Source organism: Haemaphysalis longicornis, unplaced genomic scaffold (assembly GCF_048455015.1).
Source record: "Haemaphysalis longicornis isolate Haplotype H1 unplaced genomic scaffold, Haemaphysalis longicornis Haplotype H1 scaffold_8, whole genome shotgun sequence".
Taxonomy (NCBI): Eukaryota; Metazoa; Arthropoda; class Arachnida; order Ixodida; family Ixodidae; genus Haemaphysalis; species Haemaphysalis longicornis.
The window spans coordinates 77,062,526-77,080,611 of NW_027526445.1; the positions used below are offsets into that span (position 1 = coordinate 77,062,526).

At 51.1% G+C, this 18,086-nt stretch overlaps 1 protein-coding gene across 1 annotated transcript in view; it reads left to right on the forward strand.

The window, feature by feature from the left end:
• The first annotated feature begins 10,647 nt into the window (after positions 1-10,647).
• LOC144148349 (uncharacterized) overlaps positions 10,648-18,086 on the forward strand; it is a 60,569-nt gene continuing 53,130 nt past the window's right edge. The window contains exons 1-3 of the mRNA XM_077679897.1: positions 10,648-10,726; positions 11,940-12,854; positions 13,332-14,666. Coding sequence (XP_077536023.1) covers positions 10,648-10,726; positions 11,940-12,854; positions 13,332-14,666 — 2,329 coding nt within the window. The remainder of the gene's footprint in view (positions 10,727-11,939; positions 12,855-13,331; positions 14,667-18,086) is intronic.

The window sequence follows — 18,086 nt, forward strand, 5'->3', positions numbered from 1 at the left end:
TTTGACTCTTCGCACAATTTAGGACTAGCCATAACTAGGTATAATAAAACCATAACGCATTTTTGTCGCACGTGATTCCCTTCCTCTAGACATTGAATATGATTCCCCACACGCCCTCATGGCATAATTTTGATTTTTAACCCAATACGTGGCTTATGACTGTCTGATGACTATACACAAGAAGTACTTTTATTGTACCTACCGCGATTCCGTTATTCGGGGCTTTGAACTTAATATCTTCCACGCCTTAACGACATCTGTTTGAATTTCACACAACCTCTCATAATCCGGTCATTATTCTATCTGAACGGCTGTCGCGCAGTCAGTTCAGTTCACACAATCATATGAAACAGCAAAGAAGAGGACAGCCGTCGCCCCTTCCGCCCGGCGATCAACTCTTCATTTTTGACCCAAGCAAATCAAACCGATGAACGAAGCAGGCGAAGAACCAGCAAAAAAGCGCCGCAGTGTACTTTTTCACCAAGCTCTCCCACCTTGTTAGAGGATTCATCAAGAGGAAAAAGTGCGGTAACCCTTTTTATGAGATCACCCATCAAATATTATTGACACGCTCAGGTGCTAAATCAGACACCCTACGACCATACCACCACCACACCAACCGATCATGCGCATCGGAAATGGGGACGCACGAGCAAATAACCAGAATTGCAAGCCCAAAGCGACACATGAAATTTAACCGCCAACCATATCTGCTTCATAGGCTACTCATATGTACTCAGAACTCAAACTGTACTCAGAACTCAAAATGTACACAAACTCAAAATGTACTCAGTTCTCAAAACGTGCTCAAACTCAAAATGTACTCAGCAGTTAAAATGTACTCAAACTCAAAATGCACTCAAAACTCAAAATAACCTCAGAACTCACTCAGCCTGAGGTGTACTCAAACTCAGTCGGGATCAAACTCACTCAAGCTCAAACTCACCATGCAACAGTAGCCTCGCACTCACTCAAACTCAAACTCAAGTATGAGTTTGAGTTCAATGAGTCTGAGTGAGTAGACTCATGAGTGAGTCCACCGACCTCTGTTATGGCGAGTCTTATACCGGGTTAAAATTTGAAGTTACCCGGCCGGGCGAAGACTATCAAATTTGCGATCTTGTGGTGGGGAATCACATGTGACAAACTAACAAATGCTTCGTGGTTTTAATTATAAGATAGTATGGTGAGTCATAGATTGGGTTAAAATTCATGGTGAGGCCACTAACGAAAATGGCGTATAATTTTCAAGATTTTAATAAGGGAAAGCCCATTGGGCATATAAATGATGCGTCGTGCTAACAGTCATGAGTGTCATGGTTAGTCAGATTTGATCAAAATTCCGAACGATAACTCTAGGTTGTGTCGGGTATCAAATAAATGTCTCTTTGAGGGGAATAACGTGGGACAAATAATAAAATTCTTACTGGTTATATTGATGAGATAGTCGTGGTAAGTCCTATATTGAGTGAAAATTTCGAGTGACGCCAATAGGGCTTCCTGGGAATCAAGTTAAACGCCTCGATGAGGGGAATCACGTGGAACAAATGAAAAAAATGTGTCCTCCTTATCATCATATTTTGTCATGGCTAGTCAATTATTGGGTTAAAATTAAAGGTGATGTCCATAGTGCATCTAGGGTATAAATATATTGTCTCGGTGAAGGAAAGTTGTTCGGATGCAACCATCGGGAAATATGGCACTGAATACTGACCTGTTAAATAAAAAAGTCTTATTCAGATTCCGATAGATATATTCGTACACATTTTTTGTTGGCACGACATCTTGAAAGCCTGGTTGGTTCAACATAATGATCAATCAACATCCGTCAACAAGTCTGCGTTCCCATGAAACAACTTATGAACTATTGCGCTGATATTTTACTTACGTATACGCTAAGAAGCAAGTGGGTTGCCGCAATCAGCGAATGTCTTCGATCGCACGCTGTAGTGCAAATTTCCAAGCATTGCTTGCTGCTGTTGGTGCGTGATCGTGTTGACATTGAATACGCGCTCGCATACCTCATACTGAGTAGGTTGTTTAACAAGGCCCTGAATTACTCCTTGAACTGTACAGGTCATAGATGTACATGCTCATAAAATAAATATTTGCCGCCTCATAACAACATTTCCGGCTGCCAAACAGGAACAACTAATTTGATAAACGTACGTTTCATGGCCGTTTGCTTGCCTAAAGGAACTCTAGCGTTTCAGCGGCGAGTGGGAACCGCGAAAAGCTATTTCGTGGCACGACGGGGCGTTCTCCGACACCACGACGCTTTTATTTCGCTTTCTGCTTAACTCACAGATTTTTCGGGTCAACATTCGGCTCAACTTAACGACACTTACCGATTTTCGGTGCCGCCTCGACGTATGATATCCACGCGCGGCACGGAGCAGCAGTGTGGGAATGCGACGTTGTGTGCTCACCTCGCAGTCCCCAAGAAATGCCCGCCAGGTGGTTCCTCGATTGTTGGAAAATGGCCGACCCGGCAAAATTCTAGTCTATACAAGTCATAGAAGCGGGGTACAGTGAGAAGTGGTGGCGGCGGATGTTGACCGGTCCCGACATTTAAAATTGTTTCCCGAATTTCCATTTCCACCTTGCCCCTGTGGGGGTTCAGCAACGTTTTTTGGTCGCTCCGCGGGCTTTTTTCCAGACATTGCGAGCCGCAGGGTGTCCACGAAGCCACGTTTCAAAGATGGCTGGGGCAAATTCCGCAAGCACGATTGATCTATCGTAAGCACTAAATAAGGGTTTTTGTATTGTAAGGGCCTTGGGGACTTGGTGAAGTAAGACGTTTACTCTATGACGCAGCCGTCTCCGAACACCAGTCCAGGAACCAACGATGATGATGGTCAGTCTAGAAGACGAAGTGTTCCTCGAAGTGTTTGGTGATGGAAATTATGTGGAATTGAAAAAAAAAATTTCACGCTTCCCTACTTTGCGCTTACAATATTGCCATCCTTCAAAACTGAACTTGCCAAAACTAAGTGGCATGTGTTCGCTTTAGCTATACGCGAATCCCTACACGCAATCGAATATTTGTACAGCCTTGATGAGCGCAAGGCACAACTCTGAATTTTTACTTATGAAGTGAGGGCACAAAATGATCTTAAGATGCGTTCATTCCCCGTTTAAATTTTCTCCCTCAAACACTTCCCTTTGGCACCACAATTCCTCTTGTGCTACCGTTGTAGCATTTGCGCTAAATTTTCACAGTTTACTCCTAACTAGTACTGATCAGTGGTATGCCGTTGTTATCTTCCCCACATTGTTTTATTCAACGAATTCTTTAATTTGATACCCCACTCTATCTGCCGGATTTTCTTTGATTTTTAACGTAATTTATGGCTTACCATGACTATGGCATAAAAATTTTGAGGACGCATCTCTTATTTGTCCCAAGTGATCCTCCTCAACAAGAAATTCAATTTGATACCCCATACCTCGCGGCGGCATCATTTTCTTCTAACCCAATCAATGACTCATCATAACTATGTCCTGATTATGGCCAGGAGGAATTTTTATTTGGCGCACGGGATTTTTCTTATTGAGACCTTCAATTGATTTTTCTCATTGAGACGAGCGACACCCAAATGAATTATAATCATTGTATGATTCACCGTGACGATGTCATTATTTCTACCAGGATGTAGTTCTTATTCGTCTAACGCTATTTGCCCAATCTAAACCTTTTATTTGAGCTCCATAGGCCTAGGGGTCATCATTATGAAGTACAATCTTTATTATGACTCACGATAACTAAGTCATGATTATGACCACGAAGCGTTTCTGTTTGTCTCACGTGATTTTCCTTTTCAAGACTTTCAATTTGATACCCCACATGCCCTAGCGGCATGTAACTTTGATTTTTGACCTAATCTGAGGCTTTCCATGACCTCCATGTTACATGATTCGCCATTTTTCGTATTTTTCTTAATATTTCTTTTTTATATATTTCTTAAATTTCGTGTATGAATTATTTACCTTTACGCTTTTATAACAATTGCACGTTGAACTTCACTGATATCTGGATTTTCTTGGAAATGCAGGGCGTTACTTGATCCTGGTCCGGGGAGGAGGGCGGATACTTCACAATAAAAAGCAAAGGCATGATATAATATCTATGAATCTAGGAGGCATATCTATGAATGCCTCCAGCTTCAGAGATTCTGTGAGACAGTTCACTTTGACACAACAAATTGTTTCGTGATGCAGAGGAATAATGCATGGAACCGTAACCCTAAACAGATTCGACGTAAATGAACTAAGCAGTGAGCGCACGTCCCCTCGCCCAATCTTGGATCTTGGTTGTTTCGCCCTAGGACCCCAGCACACCATTGGGTGTAGACCACCTCTTTCATGAACGCGAACAAGGAGGCTACATCGAGAGTGTGGTATCCAATATATACGAACAGTTGCTTGCAAGCAGCGCTAATCATCATGGCCGGCAGGTATAGCTGTATTAAATCTGCAACGAAAATAGTCCCCGACGTGACAGGAGGTATGGTGTCATATTGGACCAAGTACAAGAGTTTGAGCTTACAAATGTGCACTTGTGATATCATTAAACCACGCGTGAATTTTAAAACTCTGAATGCTAATGAAATCAGAGCCCATGTGAGCGCGAGGAAATACCTAGCAAGAGAGAGGTCTGTGTCAATTTGTTTTCAATAATAATTTTGAGTTTCCAGTCCATTCTGAGTTATGAAATCGTTTTGAGTTTAGAGTGCATTTTGAGTTCTGAGTACATTCTGAGTTTGAGTACATTCTACGTTTTGAGAACATTTTGTGTATTTAGTTTGAGTACATTTTGGGTTTGAGGATATTTTGAGTTTGAGTACATTTTTAGTACTGAGTACATTTTAAGTTTGAGTACATTTTGAGTTTGAGTACATTTTGAGTTTTGACTCCGAGTAAGTGCAGTTTTTCGCTCACATTGAGTTTTAATGAGGGCAGATATGCTGCTCAAGATTGAGTCTTAGTTTGATTGAGTGGTGATTCGAAATAAAAATTTGTGAGTTAGTTTCAGTGAGTCGCGTACACTTAGCCGAGGTATAACCGATGTTAGCGCGGGTTTTCCTAGTGGTCTCGCATCCAGGTGGGTTGGACCTATCTTGGTGGCCGAAAGGATCTCGCGGCTATACTACAAGCCGAGAGGCCTAAGTTCATGCCTTTATTTCAAGCAGTACTTTTAGATGTTAGATATTACCGTCGAATCAACCTCGGGCGCGCGAGAACGCTAGCTCGAGGAAGGCGCGGAGAGAAGCCTCCAGACGGACAGCTACAACATCTGCAATCGGCGAGTCCTCTGACCGGGGAAGCATCAGCTGGTGCATGCTCAGGGCGACACGCCCGGGGGGAGGTGTGCGGAGGACCAGACGCCCAAGCAACGATTCCTCGTACTAGGGGAGATGCCGCAACGTGCGCGAGATGTCATCCAGAGAATTCCATGGCCGTGGTTCGGGTGTCAACCGCACCTTGACAACCCGCTCAGGCGGGCCTTTTCTCATCCTGCCAGCAGCTAGGAACCACATCTTTTCCAGCTTTATCTGCCTCCTCCAATGGCCAGAGGCATACCTGGCGCGCACCCCATTATGGGGAGTGAAGAGGCGCGGGCAGCCCGCGTCAAAAAGCCGGCAAGAGACGTGCAGCCGCGACGCTTTACCAGGACGAGTCCCGAAGGGCATGGAGGGACCAGCGTGGAGACACGGCCGCCGACGACGCTCCGCACGGTGATGACCTGGCCTCCCAAAAGGAAAAGGAGCCCCTCCGTGGCGGCGTTGAGCGGACAACTCAAACGCAAAGTAGGCATGGTGCTGGAGCAGGTGTCCCAAGCGTTCCGGGGCTGAAGGCTGGTGGAGCACAGCGCCACGCACCCGGCTGGCGTGGCAACTACAGAACCGGGGGCCGGCTACTGCGGGATTTGCGGCCGCCTCATAGTTGCCGCCACATACCATGAGCCATGGGCTCGGCACAATGCCGCCGTGAAGACCGCAAAGAAGAACGACCACGGGGAGCGCCGCTAAATTCTTTTGCGGCTGAATCCCTGGACGTCAACACCGTGCGGGCCGATCCGGCGTTTTCCTCCACTATCTCGGCTTCGGTGACAGCGGACGCCGGTGGCCCTCGCGGTTTCGGAGCAGCAGCAGCGGTTGTGTCGGCAGACCAGCGGGGACCACCTGGAGGTGCCTTCGTCAAAGGGTTGGCGTCGCCGTCGGCCGGAGCAATTGAGGCGAGCCCCATGGAGTCCGATGGTTCAGTTGGCCGGGGCGCGGCTGTGCCCGTGGTTGCTGTCGACCCCAAGGGTGCAGTAGAGGAGCCCCTCGACGACGTGTTCGCGCCTTCGGAAGCGGGGCTCGCGCCGAACCTCGTCGCGCAAGAGCAGACTGCCTTCCTGGAGCTACTCGACGACATCTCGCGGCGCTAGGCGGTGAGACCACCGCCGGCTGGAACCCTCGAGTCCTAGGGGCTACGTTCTAGGAGGGGAGGGATGTGTGGAAACCATGGGTCAGGGTGCTTTCCCCATTCCTCTCCGCCTTCCACCGGAGCGAGGGAAAAGGCTTCATCTGTCTCTTCGGCTGCTGCGCCTCTCTTGCAGTGGGGTGGGCGTGTCGTGTCGGTGGTGCGGCTGTCCCTCCTCACGTGACCGGCACGTCGGGGCTCCCTGGGGGCCGGGCTGCGTGCGCGGGAAGGAAGGAAGGAAGAAAACTTTATTAAGAAAGGATAGCCCGAAGCCGCAGGGGAAGGGGGAGGGCAGGAAGGACGCTAGTAATGTCCAGCCATCGAAGCCACACAGACAAAGCTCCAGAGTGCTGCCAAGGTGTCCTTGACACGCCAAGAGGGCCGAATTCACTCTTCGTAGGAGTGAACCCACGCCGGGCGGTGTTGGGCGCGAAGCACGGCAAGGCCCGGGCAAGACCAGACGAGGTGCGGAAGGTCAGGCTTTGTTGTGCCATGACATGCGTAGCAGAGCACATTGGGGTCCAAGAGAGAAGGGGAGGAACTGGGAGCTGATCCGGTCTGTGGAGGTCCTGCGAGGTCTACAGAATGGGAGTTTCCCGCCATTGTTGACGTCGGAGAACCTGCCTGCGGTATGGTGTTGCCGTGTTGGGATTCATTGCCCGAAGGGTCAAAGTGAGTGTGCCGTCCTCGCCACCGTGCGACGATGTCAGCGGTTATGGCGAAGCCAGAACGGGCCCGGTTGAGAAAAACCTGGGCGCCGCGAGAAAATCCAGGAGGCAGAGGATGCGGGTTCTGGGGTACTGATGACTCAAGGTGAAGGCGCCGGGCATGTCGGCGACGCTGGCGCTCCTCGTGAGGATCGAAGTGGGCTCCGCTGGCTATGGTCTCCCCGGGCTGACGGCGGTACGACGAAGATGCCTCGCTCGCCAGCCTGTGGGCGCTTTCATTACCGGGATGCCCCCCATGGCCAGGGATCCACCGTACTGTTACGGGCGTGTGGAAGGTGTTGTGCAGAGAGCTGCATGATTGTTTAATGCAGTATGCTGCAGAGTGTTTCCGTGGAATTCCTATAAGGGAACGGAAGGCCTCGGCACAGTCCGTGAAAACGTGCACGTGGTGGTACGCGCGCTGATTGCATGCCTGCAAAACGGAACGTGCTAGGCGTAGGCCTTGTTCAATAGCGCGCAGCTCAATGGTGGTGGTGTCCGGAATGGAGTCGACGATGTAGGCTGTAACGCTGCGTTCATTTCTGTCTGCCGCTACAGCTGGAAGTGCCACAGCAGCCGTGCGAGGTTGCCAGGAGGCGTCCACGTACACACGTAATGTCCGCGGATCCGCAGCGTCGGTGGCTGCGGTGGTCTGCACCAGTGTGGCACGTTGCGCCGCATAAGTAGCCCGAGCAGTTTTCCGGGGTGCTGGTCGCCGTTCTGTGATCAACACATCCTCCCATGGGCGAACGTGTGGAGGGATGGGCGGCTCATCTAGTAGTCGCTCACCGTCGTGACGTAGCAGGCGGCGTCCCTGCAGCGTCAAGTGGCGAAGGTCGTTTGCGCCTGCTATGCGCGCCGAGAGGGTATCCCCAAGCGTGGGCAAACCAGCATAACGGTACAGCTCTTCGACGCGAGTGTGACGGGGCAGGCCAGTAATAGCCCGCAGCGCCTCCCGATACAAGACCTCTAGCTGGTGAAGTTGGTACTTCGTGAGATCGTAACACATGGCGCCGTAGATCGCTCTAGATACCAGCACTGCCTGTACTAGGCGTCGAACGATATCTTGCGAAGCACCACCGAAAGTGCCAGAGATGCGACTTATTATGTGTAGGAGACGTCGCCACAATGGTTTGAGCTGTCTCAGCCACTCTTGAGCTCCCCCGTTTTCATGAAACGGAACACCTAGTATGCGGATCCAACCAGCTGGAGCTGGCTGGATGGGTTGCCCTGCGATAGTTAAACGAATGCGCTCACGATTAGTGGCTTTGCCGCGCACAGCTAAGTAATTTGTTTTTGTTGCTGACACCTCCATGCCAGTGGGTATGAGAAGGGCCGTGAATGTGTCCAAAGCATGTTGCAGGCGCTGTACGGCGGCATCAGTCGTAGGATGATCGTTGGCCTCCGTCCAGATGGTCACGTCGTCAGCGTAAGCCGTGACATGAACCCCTGTGACGGCAGCAACACCCTTGACTAGCTTTGCCATTACGATATTGAATAATATCGGGGACATTATGGCGCCTTGTGGTACCCCGCATCTGTTCTTGAAATGGTGGGTATTCACACGTCCCGAGCGTATTCCAAACGTCCTGTCGGCCAGGAAGGCTCGCACGAAATTCCTCATCCTTTTACCCGGGTAAGCTTCGCAGAGGGCTTGTAGTACCGCGTGGTGGGAGACGGTGTCGAAAGCCTTGCGAAGGTCTACAGCCACCAAGATGTGTGGCTTATGATGTCGTGTACGCCGGAGTACCCGCCGAAGGAGGTGGATGCTGTCATGCGTTGCGAGATTGCTTCTGAATCCAGTCTGCGCGGGGTGGAAAAAAGAAAGCCTCTTCTTCCAAGTAGTGGATTAGTCGGGTAGCGGCCATTCTTTCAAGTAATTTGCACAGTGTCGACGTCAGGGAGATGGGCCCTAGATTTGACATCGTGGATGGATCTTTTCCAGCCTTAGGAATGGGTGTGACGACTGCGTGCTTGAGAGATTCTGGCAGATGTCCTGAGGTCCAAATGGAATTCAACAGTTCCAGTATGTCGCATCTAGTTTGTTCATCTAGATTTCGCAGCATTGACCAAGTCATGCCATCTTTGCCAGGCACACTGCGCACGTTGACTTGCTCCAGGGCAGTTATAAGTTCAGTAATAATGAAGGGCGCCTCAAGGGGATCGTTTTCGTCTACCGGCTCCGAAAAGTAAATGTTCGGGGGTGGCGTAGAGGACGGCTGCGGGAAGAACGTCCTTGCAGCTTCTCGTTCGAAAGCCTCATGAGTGGCCCCGGTGCGCAGAAGCACAGCCGGGACTATAGCCTGCGCGCTCGTGCCACCAGTGATGGCCCGAAACGTTCCCCACAACTTTCGAGCTCCGGTTCGGTGAGAGAACGAAGCGCAATGCTCCTCCCAGCGGTTCCTCGCAAGTTGCCTAGTGTGACGTCGAATGCGGGCATTGTGTTGGCGTATTCGCACGAGATCTGAATAAGTGCGGCCTCCAGCACAGTAGCGCTCTTGTAAAGTGTCGCGAATCCGAAACAAGTTAATGAGGTGGTGGTCTGGAGGTGGTGTGTCAAGCTCTGTCTGTAAAGTTTGAGTAGCTCCTTTAGCTGCCTCAACAATGCGGCTAACAAGGGCATGCGTTGGAGTATCGCCTGGCTCGTGGAATAGCTGGGATGGTGTTTCGGCTAGAAGTATTCGGAACCGTTGCCAATCTTTTACCCTGAGTTGCTTCGTACGCAGTGTGGCACGAGTAGAGCTGCTGAGCTGAATCAATAGAGGGTAGTGGTCACTACCCCATGGAGAGCTTTCGCGCCACCAATTGGCTATCGTATTAGTAGTGGCCCATGTCAAATCGGGAATGGTGTCTCGTTGATCGGGTCCTGAGCCTAGACGGGTTGCCACTGTTAAATTATTTACCAGTACCAGGTCGCCATCCTCGGCCGCCATTTCCAGGTTGCGACCCCGAACAGATGAGCAGCGGTAACCCCACGTTGGGCTTAGTGCATTAAAATCACCTCGAAACACTGCCATGTCATTAGGGTATAGGCTACGTAGCCGTCGAATCCATTCGAAATCTGCACCTCCAACAGCAGGTCGAACGTAAGCTGACGCCACTAACAGCTTTTGACGGTCAAGGGAAATCCTTACGGCCACCACCCCCTGTACATCGCTACCAAATTCCATTGTAGGCAATTGACAGTGGGGAACACCTTGCTTGACGTAAACGGCGACCTCTTGTGTGACATCCATTAATCCCGATCCCCGAGGATGGACCCGTCGGATGGCCGGAGCGGCGTATCCTCGGTAACCGCGTATCGTAGGGCCAGTTCCGCGCGTCTCTTGCAGCAGAATAGCAACCGGCTTGTTTGGCATACCATGCAGGTGTTCATTTAGTTCATAAGCATTGGCGCGTAGGCCGCGACAGTTCCACTGCAGCAGCAGTGGAGTTGGCGTCACGTTATTGGACATACTGGTGGGGCGGCGCCATGGTGCCTTCAGACACCACGCCTTCAGGTGGTGCCATCACAGCGGTCTCTTGCAATGACCTGCCAGAGCGTATGTCTGGTACGCCGGGATGGTAGGGTAGAAATTGCTGGATTACTTTGGTTACAATATCCTCCTCATCTTGTTTAGTCAAAGGTGCCGGATCCGGGCGAATAGTGGGATGGCGCGACTTAAGGTGGGCGGGAATTTTCCGCCGGCGCTCCTGAATCATGCCGAGGCGCTTGTCCTCCTTATTCTGATATTCGGCAAGGGCCTCCTTGTACTGGCGCTGCAGGACAACCAGCTGGTCATGTAGGGCACGAATGTGGTCGGGTAAAGCTGGTGGAAGGGGCTCATTACCGTCGGGCGTGGTCACTTTTTCCTCAATGGTTTGGGAATTGTCTGCGCTGCTGTCTTGGAGAACGGCAGAGTACGTCGGCCTATCGCAGTGGCTGAGGCTTTCTGAAGGCAACTGCTGTACTGTTGTGACTTCCTCGCTCCTAGCAGAAGACACTTATCATCATCATTTCATGCTGCTTTTCACGAGCTGCCGCATGCTCTCGTGGCTGCGTCGGCTCGCTCCACTTCTTCTTCTAGTTCCATTAAAAGCCTCATACTATCACGACGTGTCGCTCCCCTTCCTGAGCATCGCGCCGCAGCTGGAGGACCCAGAGGTCCAACACATGGTGCCGAGAACCCGGGACTTCTAGATGACGCCAAGCCCATCGACGCACGGAGCCGCGAAAGCCCAGAAAAAGACGCGGCGCCTGCGATCTTGGCGAGTTCCCAGCTGCGTGCGACCGAATGGAACGACAGCTTCGACGACGACGCAGCCTACAGGCGCAACTTGATGGCCTTCTAACAGAAGCGGAAGGCCACATAAGTGGAAACAGAGAGGCGACGGCAGGAGCGGTGAGTGTACTGCTCGAACGAATAAATGCATTCTATGGCCAGATAGAGAAGTTGGACGAGGCGATCTTTGAAGAGACACCGGAGGACCTAGTAGACAGCGAGACGACAGACGCGGGACAATACCGCGACAAGGTTGTAAGCGCTACCGCGAACCTTCGTCTCAAGCTGCAAGAGTCCCGGTCTGCAACGCCACGTCCGACGACCGTCCACCCATCACCGACTGGCAAATGCAAGCTTCCTCAGCTAGAGCTCCTCAAATTTGACGGGAACCGCAGGTCGTGGCAGCGATTCTGGACACAGTTTTCGGCAGCCGTCCACAACAACGACGAGCTCAGCACGGCTGACAAGTTTAACTACTTGAGCAGCCTCGTGACCGGAGCAGCTGCATCAGCCATAGCCGGATTGCAAGCTACCGATGGCTGTTACAAGGACGCCATCGAGATCCTGAAACAGCGCTTCGGAGATGACCGCATCATCGTGCAAGATCATCTGCGAGGCCTCCTGGACTTGAAGCCGGTGTCATCGTCATCCGACGTCCGACAACTGAGGCAACTTTACGATCGGGTCCAGGTGCACATTCGCAGCCTCAAGGCACTTGGCACGAGCTCCACGACATACTGCACCATGCTTCGGGAAATTCTGCTAAGGGTTCTACCGACAGACATGGTCCTGCGGTTCCATGAGGGGCTAAAGACGTCACGTTCCACAGTTGATGCTTCGTTAAACGAACTCGGCGACTCGACCGGTCAAACGGGCCAGCCCGACCAGGAGCTACAATTGCTCTTGGAATTCTTCCAACATCAGCTCATGTGTCGGGAAGCCGTTGCTGAAAACACCGCACAGAAAATTCATCGCACCCCAGAAGATGGACGTAAAGCCAACCATCCGCGTGACCTCTCTACAACCTCTGCGCTGCAAGGCTCAGCGACCGACCCGCAGCGGTGCTTTTTTTGCCACTCTGGAAAGCACTCTGCCGATGCCTGCGATTCCAAGGAACTGAGCCTATCACGCAAAAAGCAGATGCTCGCCAAAGCCGGAAGATGTTTCCGTTGCATCAAGAAGGGCCACATGGCTAAACAGTGCAGAAGCCAGCCTAAATGTGGCAAGTGCTCGAGGAGGCATGTAACGTCCGTGTGTGCCTCAGACAGCACTAAGAACGACGATGGCAACGTTACTTCGACCCCTGTCAACTTGGTCTCAAAGCAAGCGGGCTCAGTCGTGCTGCTGCAGACTCTCACAGCGAAAGTAGCAGGCACGACAACATCCGGGCGCTACCGAGTTCTCTTCGATGGAGGAAGTCAGCGAAGCTTTATTACTGCGAATGCTGCTCAGAGACTTGGTTGCGAACCGCTTGAAGAGGAGACGCTTACCGTTGGCGTGTTTGGAGGTTAACAGACACGGAAAACGATGAAGAAGGTGCGAGTTATCCTTTTCGCTGCAGACAACAAACGTCCAGCCAGCATCGAAGCCCTGGAAGTGGACACGATCTGCAGCGAAAGCATCCCTGTACCAGAAGAAAGAGTTCTAAGGGAGATGAATAATATGCACATCGATACGAAGGCTCTTTCGGTACAAGGAGTGGAGGATAAACAGATTGCGGTCCTCATTGGGTCAGATTATTATTGGGAGATAGTGACCGGTGCAGTGAGGCCTGTGCATGGAAAGTTGAAGGCCGTAGAGACCAAACTAGGATGGACTGTTCAAGGTCCACTGCCTGATGCAGCCGACATCATTCAGTGTGCCAACGTTGTTGTTCTTCGAACATCTGTTTAAGATCAAGAGATCTCAAAACTTTTGACTCGGTTCTGGGACCTTGAAAGCATCGGAATCAAGGCCGAAGAAGAACGAGCGATGAGCAATGATTCAGTGCTGACGAATTTCGAAGACAACATCTCGAAGAAAGGCCAGCGATACGAAGTCGCGTTACCATGGAAGGAGAGGGTCGATCTGTGTGATAATTACGCTGTTGCAAACAAGCGTCTGCACAGTTTGATGAACAAGCTCAACAGAGACCCTGAGCTCCTAGAAAGATACGACTCGACTATTCGAGAATACCTCAAGGAGGGATCTGCGGAAAGAGTACCACCAACAAAAGGGCAGTCTTCAGAAAGACTATATTACATGCCGCATCGAGCTGTAATACGTGAGGACCGAACTACAACAAAAGTGCGCATCGTGTTCGACGCGTCGTCTCACGAATCGGGTACGAAGTCATTGAACGAGAACCTAGAAGCCGGCCCGAGTCTAATTCCCGACGTAGCAAGGCTATTACTCCGTTTCCGACGGTACAAAGTTGCCATGATTGCCGACATTGAAAAGGCGTTCCTCCAGATTGGCCTCCGGGAATCAGACAGAGATGCGCTTCGCTTCTTGTGGTTCAGGACATCACCGAAAGCAGGTCAGCCACTACCAGAACTAGACGTCTGGAGAATGACTCGGGTGCCCTTTGGAGCCACTTCGAGTCCTTGCCTACTGGCAGCTACATTGAAGCACCATTTTCGCTCCGTAGAGAATCGGTTCCCAGTGACAGCTCGACTCCTACAAGACTCGATGTACATGGACGACCTCCTGATTGGAGCCGATACCACTGAAAACGCGATCCAGATGCATAGGGAAATATTGGAGATTTTCCGTGAAGCTTCCATGAATATTCGAAAATGGGCCAGCAACGACCCTGTTGTAGCTGCAGAGTTCGAACAAGGAATGACTTCGGCGGAAAAATCCCTTTGCTCGCCCTCTGGGACTCTGAAAGTGTTGGGAATACATTGGAACAAGCAGTCGGACACCTTTTCTTTCAAACCGGAAGGAATCCTTCACTTCATCAAGGAGCATCAATGCACCAAACGGTTCGTGCTTCAGGCGGTGGCAAGGATCTACGATCCCCTGGGGTTTTTGTCGCCCTTTTTAGTGCGGGCTAAAATCTTCCTACAAGATCTATGGAAGGAAAACCTCGACTGGGATGACCCCTTACCACCCAACTTGTCTTCTGTCTGGCTGAAATGGAGCAAAGAGGTCGCCATGCTTCAGGATCTTCGGATTCCCAGGTTCCTAGCAGCCGGCGGTGAAGGCCCTTACCAGAAATCAGACCTTCACATTTTTTCGGACGCAAGTGAGTCGGCTTACGGGGCTGTAGCCTACCTCCGAACAGTCGACGCCAGCGGTGCCGTCACCACAATCTTACTGTTCGCGAAGACGAGAGTTGCACCGTTAAAGAAGGTAACCCTAGCGAGGTTGGAATTGATGTCGGCTTTGCTTGCGTCCCGCATGTACGACTACTTCGTCAAGAACTGTGACCTCGGCATTGCCGACACAACATTTTGGTCAGATTCCCAGATTACACTCTGCTGGATAAGCAAAGACCCCACCTCCTGGAAGGCGTTTGTGCGAAACCGCACGCAAGAAATCCACACGTTAACGGACAAAACGCGGTGGAGATTCTGTCCTGGTAAAGAGAACCCGGCGGATTTGCTCACACGAGGTTTGCCAGCGCACAGACTGAGCCGGTCACATTTATGGTGGCATGGACCTAGATGGCTTGCCAGTCCTTCAGATTTATGGCCGGAGTTTGGTGAGAAGATGGACATCGAAGACTCAAGCTTGGATGAAATTGAGACGCGACCACCAGAAGTTAATGCTTACGCTTGTAATACCAGACCGTCGGTGCCATCGCTTATTGAATGTGAACGGTTCAGCAGTCTCACAAAACTTCTACGTGTGAAGGCATGGATCCTACGATATGTAAAGAAACTAAAGAAAGAAAGTGATAGAAGTGGGGACCTGTCTGCGGAAGAAGTTCAGCAAGCAGAGCGCTACTTGCTTCGCATCGAGCAAAGAACTCACTTCAGTGCTGAAGCAGATTGCGTCGCTACCTTGAAACCGTTTCCCGCACAAAGTCCCATCGGGCAGTTGAGACTGTTTTTCGACGACAACGGGTTACTTCGAGTCCAAGGAAGAGCAGAGAATGCTGACGACTCTTACTGCTCTCGACATCCTATCCTACTGCCGAAGGACTCTCACCTCGGGAAATTGATAATCCATCATGCTCATGCAAAAGTCTTCCATGGAGGAGTCCGAGATACTCTGACACAAGTCCGGGAACGATTCTGGATTCTGAATGCGAGGCAGTCGGTGAAGAAGGCAATACGGTGGTGTGTCGTCTGTCAACGCCTCCCAGCTAAACCAGTCGAGCAAGTGTCACCTTCGCTGCCCAAAGACCGCTTTAAGCAAGCTTCTCCATTTCTGGTGACCGGAGTCTACTTTGCGGGACCCCTGTACATCAAATCGCATTGCCAGAAGCGCTCCTATGTCGCCCTTTTTACGTGCGCAGCAACAAGGGCCGTTCACTTGGAATTAGTGGCAGACATGACGACGGAAAGTTTCCTGTGCGCCCTGCGGAGGTTCATATCCAGACGTGGTCTCTGTCAAACTGTGTATAGTGATAATGCACGAACATTTGTCAAGACCTCCAAGGAACTTCAGAAGCTTTGGAGAACGATTAGAAACCCCGACGTGCTTGCCTTCTTCTCATCCTCAGCAATTGAATGGAAATTCATATGCCCGAGTGCTCCCTGGTGGGGTGGGTTTTACGAGAGGCTCGTACGGTCTGTAAAAACCTGTTTAAAGAAGATGCTTGGACGGAGGCTTGTAAATGAGACTGAGTTGTCCACGCTACTAACAGAAGTGGAGGCCGTCGTGAATTCGCGGCCTTTAACTTACGTTTTCAATGACGTTCAGGAACCATATCCTTTGTCTCCAGCAGACTTTCTCGTCGGAAGGCGACTGACAGCATTACCACCGTACGATCCAACAATCAACACCGACTCGACCACCGATCAACTAAAGAATCTTTGGCGCAAAAGAGAAGAAGATTTGCAAGCCTTCTGGTCACGTTGGTTAAAAGAGTACCTTAATGAGCTTCGGAATTTCTCATCCAACAAAGCTAAAAGGACGGATTTATTGAAGAAGGGCCGTATTGTTCTACTAGGTGAACGACAGCGTCCAAGACAACTGTGGACTTTGGCGCGAATCGAAGAGTTGATCGCCGGACGAGACGGCATTGTCAGATCCTGCTATCTCCGTTTGCCCTGCGGCACTACCGTCAAGCGCCCCGTACAGCTACTCCACCCTTTGGAAGCCACCTAGCGTCATCTGTCGGTGGGGGAGACTGTTGTGACTTCCTCGCTCCTAGCAGAAGACACTTATCATCATCATTTCATGCTGCTTTTCACGAGCTGCCGCATGCTCTCGTGGCTGCGTCGGCTCGCTCCACTTCTTCTTCTAGTTCCATTAAAAGCCTCATACTATCACGACGTGTCACTCCCCTTCCTGAGCATCGCGCCGCAGCTGGAGGACCCAGAGGTCCAACACACACGGCGACTCCTTCGGTCGAATGACCTCTCCGGACCAGGAGCTTCAACTGCTCTTGGATTTCTTCGACCATCAGCTCACGTGTCGGGAGGCTCTTGATGAACACGCCACACAGCAAATTTATCGAACCTCAGAAGATGGACGAAAACGCAGCTTTCTGCATGACGTTGCAACGACCTCAGCTTTGCAAAGCACAGTGAGCAGGCTACATCAGTGTTTGTTTTGCCACTCTGGAACGCACTCTGCCGAAGACTGTAATGCCGAACAACTGAGCCTTTCGTCCAAAAAGGAGATTCTCGCCAAAACAGGACGATGCTTCCGTTGCCTCAAGAAGGGCCACATGGCTAAACAGTGCAGAAGCCTGTCTAAATGTAGCAAGTGCTTGAGGAGGCATGCAACATCCGTGTGCGCCTCAGACAGTAGTAAGAACGACGACGGCAACGTTACCTCGACCCCTGTGAACTTGGTCTCCAAACAAGCGGGCTCAGTCATGCTGCTGCAGACTCTCACAGCCAAAATAGGAGGCATGAAAACGTCAGGGCGCTACCGAGTTCTGTTCGATGGGGGAAGCCATCGGAGCTTCAATACTGCCAGTCGGTGATGGGTGGACGGTCGTCGGACGTGGCGTTGAAGACCGGGACTCTTGCAGCTTGAGACGAAGGTTCGCGGTAGCGCTCACAACCTTGTCGCGGTATTGTCCCGCGTCTGTCGTCTCGCTGTCCACTAGGTCCTCCGGTGTCTCTTCAAAGATCGCCTCGTCCAACTTCTCTATCTGGCCATAAAATGCATTGATTCGTTCGAGCAGTACACTCACCGCTCCTGCCGTCGCCTCTCTGTTTCCACTTATGTGGCCTTCCGCTTCCGTTAGAAGGCCATCAAGCTGCGCCCGTAGGCTGCGTCGTCGTCGAAGCTGTCGTTCCATTCGGTCGCACGCAGCTGGAGGACCCAGAGGTCCAACACATGGTGTTGGAAGATAGTGCGCGGGAAGAAGGAAGGTGCTTATGGTTGGAACGTTCGGCCACGACTGACGTGAGTACCGGTGGTCTGGCTTTACCTTCCTTTGTCTGCCCTATTGTGTATTTCTTCTTATCATCGCTGGTCGGCTCTGTCAAGACAAGCGAGCAGTCGACCACGTTATTGGAGCGCCAATAAACGTCAGCTT